The 18,739-nt window shown below is 38.9% G+C and overlaps 1 protein-coding gene across 2 annotated transcripts in view; it reads right to left on the bottom strand.

Moving 5' to 3' along the window:
* Positions 1-904: 904 nt before the first annotated feature.
* PIP5K1B (phosphatidylinositol-4-phosphate 5-kinase type 1 beta) overlaps positions 905-18,739 on the bottom strand; it is a 67,383-nt gene continuing 49,548 nt past the window's right edge. The window contains exons 7-14 of one of the 2 annotated variants that reach the window (XM_042447259.1): positions 18,325-18,408; positions 18,164-18,212; positions 17,270-17,354; positions 14,213-14,368; positions 13,799-13,943; positions 10,656-10,773; positions 9,736-9,789; positions 905-1,622 (exon numbers count right to left, since the gene is read on the bottom strand). In XM_042447259.1, the coding sequence (XP_042303193.1) occupies positions 1,620-1,622; positions 9,736-9,789; positions 10,656-10,773; positions 13,799-13,943; positions 14,213-14,368; positions 17,270-17,354; positions 18,164-18,212; positions 18,325-18,408 (694 nt within the window). In that variant the 3' untranslated portion in view covers positions 905-1,619. The remainder of the gene's footprint in view (positions 1,623-9,735; positions 9,790-10,655; positions 10,774-13,798; positions 13,944-14,212; positions 14,369-17,269; positions 17,355-18,163; positions 18,213-18,324; positions 18,409-18,739) is intronic. The other variant, XM_042447260.1, reaches the window with a different exon arrangement.

Genomic DNA, 18,739 nt, shown 5'->3' with positions numbered 1-18,739 from the left:
TTTAAAAGAGGCATATGTTTTTAACTATACTATTCTTTTAAATTGTAAGCTGCTTTAAGTACCAGGTGTTTTTTTTGGGGGGGGGAGGGGAGGGTGAAGCAGGACATTTATCATCATCATCATCATCAAGGAGGATGGAGGAGGAGGAGGAGGGATAGATTATTCAACCCTACTTCCTCCAGTTCTGTATTTCTCTCCCTCAAAATTCACTGGTCCTAACAGCATTTGCATTCTTATGGATATCCCTATCTTCTAAGTGGAAAGCAGCCAAGGGAGCAATTTAGAGCTGGCAAATGCCTGGAAGGCATGGAGGCACACAAACATTCCCACCTTGAAGGCTACATGTGATGCCAGCTTGGAGATGAGGCACATCTGGATTTCCTATCTTCTTGTGGGGAAGTTCTACCACTTCATTAGCATATAAAAATATGTATGAGGTTCTCTGTGTCCAGAATAGTCAGAGTTCCTGCTACAGGCCACTCTTTCCAACAAGGTTGTTACTGTGAATGTATAACCTATATTTATTCAAGTGTCATTTCATCTTTTTCATTTGAACCTGCATTAACATCATTCACAAGTATTACAGAGGTTTTGGCTGCACTGCCGCACAAACCTGTGACATGAGCTCAGTAGGTCTTCAACACTAAATACATGGTTGTTTTTTTTAATTCAGGAAAAATCATGTCCTTAGATTTTGGCTTAGCATCCCTTTTGCTTGAGAGTTCTGCAGAATGTTCAAGCTTCTGCAGCCTTCCTCTGCTAGTAGGTATGTTGTTCACAACCTCCCATGTGTGTAAAATAAGTGGTTCAAAGCAGTAATCAATTATTTGTTGTATGACAGCAACAATATTGGGGCGAGGGGACTATGGGATTTCTTTAGGACTACTCACAGGACTTATTCTGAGAACAAAATACTTTATTTCTGTCAATAAAACTATAGTTTACAGTAGAATATACTAAATAAATTATGTAATTTTATCATTTACAAGCAATAGATCTAATCACAAATATTTCAAAGACAATATATGTACACAACATAAGGCCTTGTTATAAATAACTTTTTCACTAATAAACAGTGAAAATTTCTTTACAGAAGATAGTTTCCATAAAGTATGTGCAGACATATTACACTAACCCTTGTGTGAAATTAATAGGTGAGCAATTATAATTCTGGGGGAAAGCAGAATTGATTTACATAATAATCACCAGTGTGATGATGGCTTTTTAAATAGGCAAAGCAGATTAGATACTTTGTTTTGTGCATAATCACTGAATACATGCAAATGAAAAATCACGTGAGAGTCAATAAGAAAATATCACTTTCATGTCCTGAAAAGATGATTGGCAACAGTAGAGAAAGCAGCTTAAGATAAGGTGTAAGCAGTTCTTCACAGTTCAGCAGGCAACAGCACGTCATAGTAAAGTGTGGAATGTTTCATGTCTCATCTGCAAGTCTAAGTATTATTTCTAGGATGCAAAAATCCATTGGTGTTTTCCACAGATGTTCTCTTGATCACATATTTTAGATCCACAAATTTTCCTTGCAAATTTGGAGTGCAGAAAGTGCTTTTTTCCCCTTCAAAAACACTCATGTTTAATTTTTTTCCTTTTCTGGACTGTTACTGTAAAATAAAAAAAGAGGATTTATGAACACACTTAAGCAAGAAAAACTTAACATATTCTCTTACCCAAACTGTTGATTTAATTTTTTAAAAAAAAAACCCTTTATTTCTCTCATTCATTGGTTGTTCCACCAGTGCATTTCTCTCATACAGTATGTTGCTTGTTCCACCAGTCTCACTAGCCATTTTGTAGCTATTCCAGCCCACTCTGATACTGCAAATGAAACACATCAGTTAGAGCTGAATAAGCAAATAACTTTTTAAAAGACTTTCACACAGGGCTATATATTCATCATCTTCAGACTCCAAGATGGAACTCTACTAAAATTAAAATGACTTCATATAACAAGAAGACCAAAATCTTAAGTCAGCAAACCATTTTCCAAATCTCCTTGGCAATTAAAACTGAAGGTCTGCCTCTATCGCTACTCCCAGCTCCAATACATCCATTAAATCAATGGAAACTTATCAAGTCTTTTGTAAATTCAATTTATTTAGTGGATCTATTCTAGTTAATTCTAATGCTAATAATATTCTTGTTATAATGTACCCTCAGTATTTCATGGTGGTGGTGGTGGTGGTGAATTTACAATTTTGTTTACATAAAATGGGAACAAATGCATAGTAACTGCAGATTTATAAGAAAAAGCTCTAGGGCTATGGCAAGTGATGCCTTTAGAACAGATCATCACTATCATGTTAACACAAACCTATCTTAACTTGTCTTAACATTCTGGTGAATCTTCCTGGCCAGAAATGAAGTCTGCATTCCTCGCTCAAGATGACTATCCCTTAATTCAATACATTTGCCCAACAAGTTGTCCCACGAAAAGAAATATCCTTGTTTCTATAACAGATTATGTCTCCAAAGGAGATACAGGCGGGTTATAGACCGCCGCTTTGAGGCGGTCTGCCGCCGCCGCCGCCTGCTCTGTGCGGGAGCCGCAGCAGCCACACCGCGTGCCTCCCGCGCGGAGCAAAAAGGGAGCTCCAAAATGGAGCTCCTTCTTGCGGCGCCTCTATGATGTCGTGAGGCGCCGCTGGCGCATTCGCAACATCATAGGCGCCGCGACACGTTTGGACGCTATGCGTCCGATACGTAAAGATGGCACCGGCCGTGTGGAACGGCCGGCGCCATATTGTACGGACAGAGTCCGTATTAGACCCAGAGGCGTCTAGAAGAGACGCCCCTTTTTTAAAATGAGACGTCCTGCGGACGTCCCAAGTGCCGGTCTGTAACCGGCTACAGACAACCATTCTTTATTCCTCAGCATCCTCCTTACAGGTCTATCTTTCCTTGCTCTTAAATCAAAAGAAAGGTACTACTCACTGTCTTGTCTAGGTAGTACAGCTCCTTGCTGTTATGTGCAAACATAACATACAAACATCCTTGCCCCAAACCCTAGGCTAAAACAACTTTCTAGTTCCCTCTAGCAAATGAGATCATTAAAAAGTAGATCACGATCTACAAGCAGAAGGAAGTCTGGGTGAGTTGCAAGAGACAGACAAGGGTGCCCAATTGTCTAACCACAGAAACAACTAAAAGGCAACTATGGCGTGGTACAGAGCACCAAAAAGAGACACCAGGGAGGTACCTCTCCTCGCTCTGCAGCAGCGCCGTAGCAACCAAATTGCGTGGTGCTGCTGCGCAGCAAGAAAGGAGCACACATAAGCAGCTTCTTTTTTGCTGTGCACTTGTGCCCCACCAAAGCACCAGCGACAACGCGATGATGTGCCAGTGGCACAACGCCATTTGGACATGGCGCTGCTGGCACGTCATCACTGCGCGCACCATCTGTATGGTGCCATGCAGCTGCGGTGCGCCAATGACATGCTAGGGTTGCGGGGTGTGTGCATGTCCCGCCCCTGAGCAACCCTAGCACGTCATGGGCGCGCCACAAAGGGCCCGTCTGTACCAGGCCAATATCCCCATTTTGCTGCTTGAAGAAAACATCAAGTGTGTGTAAGTGAGTTTGGTTCTGATATTGATCACAAATCCTTGAGGTGAGCATCCAGCCGTGAATAAATCTATTCTTGAATTCTTAAGAGTATGTTTTTTTGTGGGTTTTTCGGGCTATGTGGCAATGTTTTAGAAGAAAATCTTCTAGAACATGGCCACATAGCCCAAAAAACCCACAAAAAAAAAACATGGATGCCGGCCATGAAAGCCTTCGACTTCTAAAGAGTATGTTCACCCTTTTGCCCATTATTTTCCACCTACCACTATTTGGTGGATTTCAAGATTCAAGATTGTCCACCCCTGCTCTAATACAGGGCTCAACCTCCCTTTTTCCTATGATGGGCCAATAATACTTGTGAAAATTCTATCACTGGACACAACAAACTAGGGTCTTTATATCTCTTTATGCTGCACACTGACAGTCGGGGAAGGGGAGGAGTAGCAATTGCACTGAACAAGGATTTGGGCTTGTAGGAGGAAACAGAACTGGCATTACTGTGCTTCCTGCTTGTAGGAATCGCATTGGCCAGGCTGCTTCTCATGCTCTACTGTTGTTGGTGATGCTGTATTAGGTTGAAAAAGTACTGTGAACCATTCTTTGCATTCCTACACATATTTGGACTCAATTCCATCGGACTGGTTCTGTTTCATGTTAATAGAAAACATTATGCATGTTCTCCTGCCAAAGCTGCACTAGCTGTGTCTTTTCTGGCCATCAAGAAAGCATGAAAGCTGAGCAGAGTAGCCAGATCAGGGGTTCAGTGTCCCCAATAATGCTCTAGGAAAAAAAAAGCAAGTACTTAATAGTAGCCATTTTCTTGACCATTATGAACAGAAAACAAAAAAGAGGGATCTTGAGGCAGTAATTCTGAAAATGAAAACGCATGACTTACAGCTACAGTACCCTTTCGATATTTCATGTTACATTCATGTACAATGTTCACTGTACAAAATTTTATTCTCATAAAAGCCCCACAAAATACTGATAAATTTCCAATATTCCTGGCTCAAGGTAAAAGAGACATATTGTACTTGCTGCACAGATACTGCTGGGATATTTGTGATACTGCACAGCATGTTATTAACAAATTACATATGAATAGCAGCATTGTGACACAGACTAGAAGTTCTCATGCAACTGCCATATAATACAACAACACTTTTCATTGTTCCATGAGCTTGATCATAAAACCACTGGAGTGGAGAACTAAATGCTAGTGCTGTAATCTTCAAGGAGACCGAGGTAAACTATTAGAAAGCAGTATTTTATCACAGGTACAACTATTTTCATCATCAGAGAGTCTGTTGGGGTACAAATCTCAGGAACATGTCTGCGATCATGCTGGGACATATAAAATTCAAGGAATACTTGTAAAAAATCTCAATTCATGCAGTTAGCTGAAATGGCAAAAAGTCCTGGGCTGGACATAAACTAACAACAGTATGAAATAGTATTTTGTTCAATCCAGCAGTTACTATGTCCTTCTCTTTTTATATAATCCTCCCTTATTGTGCCAGATGAGAAGCTAAGCTATCCCAAAACATTTCAGAGGAGGGAGCCAGGAGATCTGCCACATAACACTAAACTGCTGTGTTTGCCAATTATATGCCAAACATATTTAATTGCTGCAAGATATAAAACAAGGGAAAAAACTGATTATAATCAGAATGATGATTCTACTAAAGGAGGGCAAAAATATGCATATTTTACTCTAGAACTAATTTTAATATGCTGGTGAAGGAAAAAGCTCCATTCCAGTTTAGCACACAGACTAAGGCTTTATGAGCAGGTGGATTAACACAAACAGCAAAACCACTTCTCATTGTTAAAATGTACATCATACCATGGTTAAGACATCTGAAATTGTACAGGTACATTAGGATATGTACCAATTAGGTCTTTCTGATATACCATGATTCAATACTGTAGTGAATATTTCCTGTAACCCCCACATTTCTCAATTTATATATTTAAAATGTATAGGTTAACTAGATGTCTAAGAACTATGTACTGTATTTAAAAAGATACAGGGAACACATGGCCTGTACTACAGTGCCAAACTTAAAAAAAAAACTAGAGTGGCATGTTGGGAACTGTAGATGACAACATCTTGAGTCTACTATTCTGAACTCTTCTGAAGTAATGAACAGTAAGCAATTAATAACCTGTATACAATTATCTTTAACAGGTACCCAGTCTAGCAGAATACTTGATTCTTTCACTTTATTTTAATCAGCAATAGGTGGCAGTATTGCGTTGGAAGAAATAATACGAAGCTAGTTTACCGACCCAATATGAACCCAACACAAATAATCTAATGGTGTAAATCAATCAGATTCATTTAACAAAATAGCCAGGTGATCCATTTTAATTCTGGCTTGTCGAGTAACTTATAGCAAATTGTGCTAGCACTGATTCATTTCAACTGACTCACTCTAAATGACATCTGGTCAATTAGCCCTCCAAACTAGTATTCTGCCTCAGTTGTGGTGGTGGATGCTCTCCCATTACCAGTGCTGAAGAAGGCTTTCACTGCCAGTCTAATCAGCTGCGGGGACACTGTTCTCCCCAACTTAAGGAAGTAAAATGTCTTGAGCTAGCCCTGGTGTGCAAGTGTTTGTGTGTGTGAGAGAGAGACTGACTGTCCAGCCTACCTAATTTTTTGTACTAATATGTCTTTATTTTCCTACTATCAGTACTCCGTCTTAACCTTTTGCATCAAAACAGTGTCTCCTCCCAAATTATGTTAATCAGGGACTGTGTTCTTCCAGCTGTTCCTAGACTAAAACTTCCAGCATGCTTCATCGCTGACTATGTTAGTCACAGCTGATGGAAACTGCATCCGAACAATATCTGGACAATCTGTGTTGCCCATCTCTGCAGCAAATGATTAGCACTGTAACCTCAGATGATTGCTCAAATATGTTCATACAGAAGCATAAATTATTTCCCAACAAAGAAGGTGAGCACACATAAAGATGACAAAGTGAGCAAATTAAGGAATACTGCTAAGAAAAAAAATTCTTGTGTAAGATTAAAAAAAAATAAAAACAAGAAGCCCCTGTTGTGTTTATTCTAGAAAATAATGAACATGCAGATGTAATGGGTTCTGCTGCCATCCCATGAACGATTCACTCATATGGCTATATTTAGCTGGTAGTTCAATAAGTAATTATATTGCTATACTAATATACTAACTATATTGATATACTAATATTTACATGCTGTGTTCAAAGAAAGGGTAAGGGCAAAGAGGAAGCATTTGAGTGACAAAGGGGTTCTTTTTTCACTTCGGATTAGTACATTTCTGCAAGTTCAGTCAAAACAGCCCAGAATGAATCTAGGCTGTGGATATAATAAATTCGCAGATAGGCAACAAGAAGACTGCATTCACTTTGAGGCTGATAGTTATAAAGTCAGCATAGCCTAGAATGCTGAACCTTTACAACCTGAGCAAAGGAAGTGTACACTGACATATTTTATTAAATATGGGTCTGCAGTAAATTATCAAGGAAAGATACTGTACGATATTAAAGAGGATTCAAGAACTGGTTCCAATGTTCTTGCATGTAGAATGTGGAGGACTGAGTGCTTTCAATAGCTATTAGACATCAAAAGGGCATAATTGTGTATTAACAATAAAGCTTTCCTGCACAGCCTAACCCATACAATTTTCTTTTTAAAAAAGGAGGTAACAATTTTAATTGATTTCACAAAATTTAGTATGTTACTGGCTTAGTATACTCTCCACTGTGTGCTGTCTTAACACTGCAACAACTAACCAGGATACTTTTCCCTTGCCCTTTCATTTTCTCCTACACTGTGAACGTTAATAATATAAAATTCTTTCTCACAAACAGCCAGGTTAAAAGAAGGTACAGAGTTCTCTCTAATACATGATGTCTCAAACTGAAGAACTGATTAGTTACATTATCTGATATAATCCATCCTTCTTATATTGTACGAACTTCCAGCCGTATCTACAATAAGGGGCTATGATGGCACAACTGGCATACTTGGATCAAATTTTAGAACATGAGGGAGAGCTACAGTATTATGCTACATTTTTGGCTGCAATGAATAGGTAGTTTAGCAACTAAAATATTAGATGCATTTGCAGCTGTCAGCTGTTCACAAAGATGTTTACCAGTGAGAACACTTTTTGCCATTTCAAATAAATTGTATCTTAAATCACACACAAAAATTTGTACAAATAATATTTATATAGCAATCATTTGCAGAATAGTCTATTAACTACCAGGAATTACAAACTGTTCTAATAAGACAGGACCTCTACTGAACCCATTGTTCTTTGTATTTGGCACAGATATTTTCATTCCCAAAGGTTTCTATTAAAACAGTTTCTTAATTTTTTTTTAGGACAACAGCAAAATCATTAATTCCCACAACTTGACGAGCTGGCAAGGTAGGGTGATGATCAATTACTTGAATACCTTCAGAAATCTGAGGCAGGTGAAATTTACAAAGGACAATGCCTTCTGTGACATGGCAATTGTGTGCATATACTATGCTGAGTTCATCTGCAAAAGATGGATTGTATGCTCATAATCATTCTGGCCTAAATCCAACTGCTAGTCCCAACAATAGTTCCAACTGCTGAACCAACCACAACTTGGTAAGGCAGCATTTATGTAAGTTACTTTATCTGAACATATCAACTCTAGTTGGGAGTAACTAGATGTGATTTAGGCCTTTGTTGGTATCCTGGGATGGCAGCTTAGTATTATATGTACACATAAGATCAACTGTCGAGCATGAACATTTAAGATGTTTTTTTTCCCCTCACCAGCAGCAGATTCTGATTTTTATTCACTTCAGTGCTGTGTATAATAGCTGTCCCTAAATAAATATAATCACTTAAGCCAGTACTGGAAAGTAGTATGCATGAAAAGTGGAAAGCGTTTTCCAATTTCTACCAGACCTTTGACTCTGGATATTGCTATTAACACTATATACAGTAAGTGAGTCAATCTAGGAGAACTTTTTGTAACCAATACAAAGACAAGATGAAATATATACAGTGCGCCCACTCCATATGTGGAAGCTGCACTGCAATTTATGCAGAAGCCGCGTTGCAATACAGGGAATGGTGTGTGCGCCTATGGCGCGCTTGTGTGCTGTGCCACCACAAACATGAAAACCATTCGATTGAATGGGGCTCGACTTTACGCGGTATTTGCCTTATTTGGGGGGGGGGGTCCTGAACGGATCTCTGTGTAAGTCAAGGCTGCACTGTATTTACATTTAAAGGGCCTCTAGCCTGAAGAATAGCACTATAACTAAAAAAATAGTCATGGTGCCTGTGTTTCAATACAAACAACCATGGCCACATTTCTTAAGTTGTGTAGCTCTAGAAAGCATCAGAAATATAGAATAATTCAAAGACTAGCCCATCAAAATAGAAATTGCCAATGAACCCTTCTAGGCAGTTTCTTTAAAAATATCACAGAACAGTATTCCCCAGTTGGGTGCCCTCCGATTATACTAGACTATGAGGTTCTAAAGACAGCCCCAAAAGGGTGGCGGGACATTACCCCTTTCCTAGCCTACGGCATCCTCCCTCACACCACAGCCCCAATCTAGCCTTTTGAGGGTGCCATGGCCACAGCAGCATGACTATATGATGCTCCTTCAGTGCTGGATGCAGCACTGGAGGCGTGCCATGATGCTGCACACCATGTGAAGCAGCGCACAGTGTCAAGGTGCCCTGGGGGGCAGAGTTGGGCATGCGTCGTGAGGATGCTATGCCCCAACTCTGCCCCATGCTGGCCTTTCAGGCTGGTCTGTAAAAGCCCTACAACTCTTTGCTTCCAAGCCGTCTCTGACAATAGCAATGCTGGCTAGAGATTATCAAGAGTTGTAATGCAACACATGTGAAGGATGCCATAAATACTTCTCGTCTTGTCTTTTACTTATCGTCTTGTCTTTCTCCCTATGTGTACATATATATATGTGTATGTATGTGTGCATGTGTGCACACATGCTTAATCAAACATTATTTGAATTGGAACCAACTTTTTTTGAAAAGAGAATTATGTGCATATTAAAATGGTATGCATCTTTTGGTAACAACAGTAACCATGAGAATAATGCTATAAAAATTATGAATAGCATAGGAATAGTTTAATTACCATTGTGTCATACCTCTTTTCTTCTTGAGTGGTTGCTCTCCCTCCTGTTTGCAACTTTTGTAAAAATGCCAAGGGAAAAGGGGGGAAATAGTTAATACAGTTATGGGTTTGGGGCTGGTCTAAATCACTGCTCCTCAGACTGATGTGAGGGACCAGAATTTTTAACCCTAATATGCCAAGGACTATTTCTTTCCTGGAAACTCTCCAAATACCAGCCACCAATGACCAGTATTTGTTCTGGGACTCCCAGCCTTTGAGTAATACTATCTAAATGATCTTGCAAGAACTTCCCCATCTTGCAAGCCTATGGGTTGTCAAAATGTCAAGATTGCTAAAATGGACCAAACTGGTTAGGCAAGATAAACCTGACAAATTACTGTTATAGAGGTGGGTGTCTCTTCTCAAGGATGGCCATAGACTTGGCCTTAAGATGATCTACCTTTCTCACTGACTCCCTGAGAAGATTCTGAGTTCTGCAGTAGAAACAACAGACTCTACCCAAGGGTGTAGTTTTGAAGAAGGCTTCATAGATGGAACTGGATTGGAAATGCTATGAGACAATAAATTCCACTAGGGAACTGACAGGGAGCCAGACTCTGCTGGACAGCTAATGCTGTGAATCTTCATCTTATGTTCAGGCTGTATGTAAACATTAAAAAAAAGTGCTTGACAGAAATGACGCATGTCTCTGGTGAGCTTGCCTCTAAGCGAATCCTGGCTATGTGCTGGGCCCCTAAAAATTCTTGCTGTTCAAACAGCAGGTAAACACATGCAGAAATACTTTTGACAAAATTAATTAAGTGAAACATTTAAGTCATACATCTGCAGAATCAAACCCATTGCGAAATCAAAGCAAATTGACAATTTAAAAATATACAAAGCTTGGTAAAAAGAAAGTCCAACATGGATGGTGAACTTACTAAGTATACATCCAGTACAGAAGCATTATCATTCTCTGTCTCCACTGTGCTCTGTTCTGAAGTCAAGCAGATAGCACTGTCTTCTAAGGTGAATGTTGAACTTGAAGGCAATACTTTACTGGATATAAAAATAAAGCACAATGAATGAAAATAAAGTGAAATGGGTCAAACCTCATATTTGCATTTTTAAAAAATATGAGGTGCATTGTATTGCAGGGCTATTTAACTGCACCTAAGGCCCGCCTCCTGCGTCTTACCTTAAAACAACCAGAAACCCATTCAGGGACAGCTAATGGCTTCCATGTCAGCAGAAGGGAGCTATCCAAGGTGCTGAACTTATCTTGGGGACAGGCTCAGCACCTTGGAAAATGCCTTTAATGTTCTGACTAAAATCCAGAGTGGATTCATGACCACACTGACCTTGAATTAAAATGAGTAAGCAGTGAAAATAACAATGCCATCTTGGTTCAAATTCAATGTTAGAATAAACCTCCCAAAGTTACTGTAGGGAAAATGGGACAGGTGCAACCAGTATTTTTCAATGTTGTTTGAAAATAAAAATGTGTTCACACTCCACCTATTTCAAAGCTTCAGGCAGTGTAGTGGCATTTCAACATTCTTTTGGTCTGTATATAAACAAATGAATACCCAATCCAGACAATTATTATAGCTATTTGGAGAACAGGAAAAGCAACACTTGGCACACCCATTGAATATGACTGGTATGTCATAGCTTTTCCTGTTCCACTCATCCTGAACCATAAACAGAATTATTATTAGTGCTGTTGATTATTTAGTCTGTAAAAGTTTTACTCATATGTTTTGCATTCAGTTTGCATCCACATATAATTCAAACGAAGAGAAAAATAAAAAGCAGAGGTTCAAAATGCTGAATACTAGTTATTTTAGAGTTTCAGAGTGGAAAGAATTTCTGTAACAAAAAATATCTGGACACAGATCCAAATGGTAAACAACCTCTGCAGTTATCTATATCGCTATACAGTATCTTTCCAAGAAACCTATTTGCATATAGTTACCATGGTTTCACATTTGTATCGGCAAGGACAGAAGTAAGTCTCCTATTCATATCTCATATAGCAGCAAACATTTTTCTCATGCTGGTATTTTTTTCTAATGCTGAGCTAAATGCAAACAAACACAGGCTTGTTTCCAGAACACTGGAAATGCTTAATGTGCCTCATATTTCATCATCTTTGCAAATAAATATTCTGGCACATAAAAACACTGCACAGACAGAAAAAAGGGGTGGGCAATTCCACTTGTTTTAGAGATGTAATAAAAAGCTGAAATCAAATGGAAGTGTGAAACAAAAGCATAGCACATATGTAGTAAGAGGACAATAAGTAGGCAAGACTAGTAGCTAAATGTGTATCAGACTATTTGCTGCCATTTTTATTAGATTTTTTTTTTGAAGCAAGGAACTAGACACCTGGCTTGTTCCTGGCCCTAGTCTAACATATTCTTATTGTATGTAGGAATACTTTATATGTTTGAAATTGTTTTCAGATGCAAAAAGAGTCAAGGTACTGATAAAAAATGTCCCAGTGTATGATTAAAATGCTCTCTGCCAGGGATGCCTCATTTGCATTGCAATTCCTGTTAGAAAGTCAAAGGGGTAGAGCAAGACTAAAGAAAACATTGCTGTTTTTGAAGGTAGTTGCCAAGGCAGGAGAGAACAGATCATGAATATAAGAAGAATAGAAGAAATATTCAAGTCTTTAAGGCAAATAAGGAGGAGAAAAGGAAAAACACAGCCTACTCTGAGCGAGGCAGGAAAAAGACTGAGGGATGGTGGGGGTTGCTCCCTCTGGTGGCGACTCCTCCAAGTCTGGTTTTCCTGCCTATTTTGGAGCAAGAGATGGAATCAACCCACGTTATAGGATGTTTCCACCTCCATCTCTGGAAAAATACCAATCTATGTAGAAAGAGTTTGTTTGAACACAGACGTGGATACAAAAAGGCCATTTGATCATCTTGTCCCAGTTTAAAGTCATAAGCAAATTATTTTTCATTTAGAGTATGTCAATGATTATTTTGTTGGTGTATAAAGGCATGTTCAGACAATTTCAAATAAAAAAGTACTGCAGGATTATGTCTTTTTAAAAGGCAGCTTTCCAGAAAGCCTTACTGCATTTACAAGCATAGGTTTTAATGTAACAGCTGGAGGCTATCACTTCAGTCAGCTTATCTTCAAAAGAGACACTCAGCACCTTAATAGTGCTTAGCACTGGTGCCTCAGTCACCCAGGAGGAAGCTGACATATAATCTAAACACAATTCAATTACCTTTCCCTGGGGTGAACAGATAAAGAATAGCTTGAAAAACTGATTATTTGGGGAGAAAATACTAAGGCCCTCAAACATTCCAATAAATCATATGGCAAAGCAATGCACACTTCAGAACAGAAAGGACCAAGCAGACTGTAATTTGTTTTTACTTTGAATTTTCTTTCTACTTTAAAAATACAACAGCAATAACTAAGAGTAGCATGTAGTTCAGTTACTCTTAATGCAATGCTGCAGAGCTGTCAGGAGCAGAACTTAAAATCAGGGATACCATTAGATACTGAAGAACAAATAAATTCAGTGTTTTGTCCAGCATAGGAGGAAAAAGAAAATACTGGTTGCAATTTAGTATACACACTTGCCAGGGAGAAAGTCCCACTGAACTCACTGGGACATATTTTGACAGGTAAAGGATTATACTTGAGTAATTCCACAGTCTAAACACAGAGAGACCTCATTTCAAAATGTTGGGATACTTTGTTCCCCTAGCTCAGAGTATGAGCCTCCCTTAGACTATGCTAAGAATCAATAACTGAATGGGAACTGGAAAGACTCATACAGTGGCCCTTATGTCCAAGAAGTCAGGAAAGTGGTAGAGGGAAACGGTTATCCTGTGGCTTTAAAGATGCAATCAGGGGTTCATGTTTCTACAACCTCTTGATGAATCTGGTGGGTCAACAAGACCAAATCAACAACAGTTACAATTCTGCAGCTTCAGAGCCCTTTGGTGTGCATAGAATCTCATCTGTAAGATGTCTGTATGTTCTTCTCTGGATTAAATGTAAATCAGAAAATGACCAGACAGGGAGAAAAATACAGATTAAATGTTTTGATTACCTGCTAGAATAAAACCTAGTTCCATCGTGTTGATAATTGTCATCTGTGTACAAGGAGGAAGAAGAAATTGTTGTTGCTAAAGAAGCTGCTTCAAACAGAGAGGCTGTGCTTGGCACTAAATCTGGCCTGTGTCGGGAGGCTAATACTGCAGTGGGGAAAAGAAAGAGAAACATGTTAGAAATGTTAAAAACTGAAATTAACCATGTTCACAGAAAATACAACATGCTTACTTGTAGAAAACACAAATATATTAATACTAAACTAACAATGATGATGATAATAAATTCTCTTAATATATTTTAGGGACTTATTTATGGCAAACATCTAATAAGGCAGATTTCTGTGAAATTTCTGTGAAAATCAATAAACATGATTTTATACGAGTAGGACATACAGCTATTCTTAAAGCATTACCTTCTTCATCAAGACTACAATAGCTCTGTCCCTCTGTAAGCAAGTCATGTTTTTCATCTTTCCAGTCATGGCTAACGACAGATACAAATTCCTGTGATGTAGCTTTTAAAGCAGCAATGGAATTGCATCTTTTCTTGGAGGGAGAAGACTTTAATGCTGTGTTTTAAAAAGGAGAAAATTGAGAAAAGTAACTTAGGTGTGGTCTCTTCTTATAATCAAGAGGCAGAATTTCTTATTGTTTATATAAAGTATTTCACAATTGTTACTTGTTCAAACTCATAATTATTCTCGTTGTCTTTGATTTGATCAGATTACTAAAATAATTGCCATCATTTCATAACTTTATGCAAGAATGCAATTGCCTTCTGAAGACTCTGCAGCATAGGCCAGTATAAATCTGAGAAACACTGGCTTACAGGGATAGAATAATAAAACTTGAATTGAACTTTTTAATGGCAAAATCTACTATGAGACTATGCATAATTTCACCTACATTTTACAACATGAAGGATTTTATGATTATATAAACCTAAATATTAAGGAAAAGATTGTTTGACTGAAACTATAATCAAAAAGAAACATTAAAATGTACATTATTATCCTGGATATCTGAAACGACAATAAAATAAGTTCAACAGGTTTTAGTGAACTAATTTTCTATGGTCATTTTTTAAAGCAAAGATAAATACTGATACCTGTGCCTGTACAAATAGAAAGCATCAGTAAGATCAGTACAAGATGCAGCTATCACATATGATTTCAGAGACGATTTGCAGAGAGTTCACTGGCATGTATGCAGCCAGGCCCCGCCAGAGTAGTTTTCAGAAGTGGAGACCTCTGGGTGCCTCCCAAATTCCCATCAATACTACATCCCCTACTGGGTCAAGAAATAGAAATTTCTTGTATTCCTTCTCCAAGGCAGACTGAAGATATTTGAGGGGGATGGGAAAATATGCATACAACTGACATTTTTTGTACCAGCCTGCCATGCTAACTGGCATATATACTGTACTGAGAAAATTGTGTGTTGAAGGAGAAAAGGCCATGGCAGTCATCCCAATGGCAGGAACTGGGTGACCATTCAGATGTTGCTGTACTGTAGTTTCCATAAGCTATCCCAAACCTGCCCCAACACCATCTGGAAGGCTGAACACTGCACCTAATGGGACAACTCATGCCTGGGGGCAGGGGAAGGGGTCTTCTGCACAAACCTGCACATAGCATTCACAAAATGCTTGAATAAAATGCTCTCCTCTTACTACAGATAACATGTAATAGATTATACACATCCAGACTTCAAAGTTTATTAGGTTCACTGTGTGTGAACATGGATTTGGGATGGGATGCTATTGTCTGCTGTGTCAGCTGAACAGCAGAAACATGAAAATATAACAGTAGTAGAGGGGGTCTATGAACTGAATCAAAGGCAGAATGTACCATCACAAAATATTTCAGTGGTTTATGAGGGCACTCTATGCGCGCGCGCACGTGTTTGTATATGTGTGTGTGTGTATATATATATATATCACAGAGACTGTAAGAAAACTGCTTGTCAGAAGGAAGAATGTAAGAAGGTAGGTTACAGTTGCATCACAGACATCTGGCTCCTCATTGTGAACAGAATGCGAGACCAAATTGGCCTTCAGTCTAATCCAGCATGGCTCAGCTCTTGGTATGTTCTTAGTGTTTCACCCAGGCTTCAAATTTCTATTCTTGCAGAGGAGTGCTACTCAGGCTGAAGCCATTGGCTGCAGGTCCATGAAGTTTCCAGAAAACAAAGGAGTAACTGTAGCTTCTAGGTTCTCAAATAATGGGGTGCCCTCCTGGGGGACTTGACAACTTTTCAGGGGGTGTGCCTTAAGACATCAGGCACCGATTAGTTCACCCTCCAGAGAGGGGAAGTGCTTGAAACATTTTTTGGCTGCTGCGTCTTCAGCATTAGACTGCATGGCAGGGAGTGAGGGAGGAAAAGAAGGAAGTGAGTGTCAGAGTGTGGTAGGGAGGCTGGAGCTTGTGTATGCATGGTTGGAGCAAAGGTTGTTGCTCCCCCCATTCCTCCTGACTTCGAGCTGGGCGGAGGAGCAGCAATAACACAGTGTGTATGAGGATAAAAAAAAACAGAGGTGGCTTAAAACCCAATTTCCCTAACAAAATTGTCAGAGAAGTCTCAGAACTTGAGGAGTGTTCAGGGGAAAGCCTCTCTCATAGGCAATGCAGAGCTGTGCCAGGGCATTGTGAGAAAAGGAGATTTTAAGCCACCTCCGTATTTTAACTTTTTTCTCTCACAACATACAAGAGACTCCAGCTTCATGAGTTGGGTGCAGGAGGAATTCAGGGGTTATTCCTCCTCCTCTTAACTGCTGAAACAGAAGGTTTGTGTGTCAATGGGAGACAGCAGCCTCCAGCTACATGAATCGGGTGCAAGAGGAATCCAGGTATTCCTCTTCCTCTTAACTCCCAAGGCAGGAGGCTGTTGTGTCAAATTACAGAAGCAGGAAGAATGTGTCCTGATGCCCAGGCCTTACCGCCGCAGCCTCCTTTACTGCTCAGAGACTGCTTCTGAGCCTGGCTGCCCTCAATCACAGGTAAACTTAAATTTTAAATTCTGACTTCAGCACCTGTGGTTTTTTTGTATCTTGGGGGGAAGGGCTGGAACCAACCCCCACAGATACCAAGGGCCAACTATACTACATCAAAAGCAGGTCCCTGACGTGCACATGTAGATGTAAAGGGGGACCCAGGGGGGAAATGTTTGAGTACCACTGCTGTAGCCAATAGATACAAATGTGTTACTAGTCCCTGAAATATTAGAAAAATAATTGCCAGTTCTGCACATCAGCCTGAGAGGCAGCCTAGTGTAAAGCAACCTTTCCCAACCTTATGCCCTGGACAACTCTCAGATTCCTCCAGCCAGCACAGTATTCAACACATCTGGAAGGCACAAGTTTGGGTAAAGCAGTAATAAATTGATGGTTCCCAGCTCAGTTGTACAAAGGATACAGGTTCACAAAATAAGAGTTAACAGAAAGGCTGGTTAACAAACTGACATCCACTTACTTTGATTCTTTTTGAACACTCTGGAACTCATAAACTTTAAAAATCTGTCAGCATAAAAACTTGGCCTGTGCACTGAAACAGTGTCCTACAGAAAAGGGAAAGGGCTATTAATATTAGGATAGTAAGAAAAGGAAAATGATACCAAGAAGACTACATAGTTTATGAAGGAGGTTTTTAAATTAAGTTGTGATACATTCACTAGCCAAAATCCAGTGTTTCTCTTTCACAATCCAGTTATCACTGGTAAAGTTTACAACTCATCTTCAATCTATTAAATCCCCATATTATTTTTAAAAAAACAATTTTTAAAAACTAGTCAAGGAAGGCTTAAGATTATTAGCTCTATTTAGCCTCCAAAATGTTTTATGTTTACTGTGATGTCTTTATCCCTTCTCTAATCAAAGGAAAAGACATGAATTCTAGTTGCAGTTGTCTGAATAAATCCTTGTATGGATAGCATATGGATACAAGTCTGATCAGGTCAAAAAACAGAGGACCGAAAACAGGACTCCGCATTGAATAAGTCATCAATATTATGAAGTAGGTTATGAGGTTGCGTACTATGTGTAGCTGCTTCAGTGTTATAACGCTTCAGACTTTTTGCAGTGGTCAATACAATTATAATCACAGAAAAACATGTTTCTCTAGTCTTTATAACCAGTCAAAAATCAATGTCCTTGCATTTTCTCTGACCCTTGCTTCTCCTTAACCTATCCCTTAAAGAGAAATAAAGCTCTTTAGCACAGGGACTCACATTTCTTTTGGTTATTTTATTCAGCAAATCACCATATATTAATATATAAACTATATATGAAGCATATAATTACCTATATGAAAGAATAATTAACACAAAATCAATATGAAAATATCCTGATAATTTTAAATATGACTTACTCCATCATAAACAAGTGCTTTCCAGGAATGTTCCAATTTCTTTATTAATCTGATGACACACGAACAAATATAGGTTAGTGGAATATGCTGCTTTATTTTACAAGAGCAGCACATAAATGTAGCAATTGAATAGGTATTAAAATAATGTTATTCTGAACTACCTATAAGATTGTAGGATGTCAATGATGCCCATAAACAGCAGCAGTTTCTCTCCTCTGTGGCTTTTAGCTGGAATGCCTCCCATTCTGAAGACAGCAAAAATATTTTGTGATATTATACATTAGATGTTATTTTTTTTAAAAAAAAGAATCAGTGTATTTTTTTTAATACTGTGAAATGTATTAATTGAAGAAAAGCAAAAGAACTCATGCTATTTAGACTGAACAGTAAATGCTACAGGGCAAAGGCAAACAAATAAGGGAAACTAGGGCTGCCTCTGCTCTGCATTCCATTGAACCATGCCAGTTAAATTGATGTCAAACTGGATTATTTCTGCTGTGCAGATACAGCCAAAAGACAGTCTCTCTCTCCAATCCTCTCTTCATATACTTTGTTTTATTTCTGCTCAGATAAATC

This window comes from Sceloporus undulatus, chromosome 2 (genome assembly GCF_019175285.1).
Source record: "Sceloporus undulatus isolate JIND9_A2432 ecotype Alabama chromosome 2, SceUnd_v1.1, whole genome shotgun sequence".
Lineage (NCBI taxonomy): Eukaryota > Metazoa > Chordata > Lepidosauria > Squamata > Phrynosomatidae > Sceloporus > Sceloporus undulatus.
Note: the sequence above shows the minus strand (reverse complement) of the source record. Positions and strands in the feature narration are given on the sequence as shown.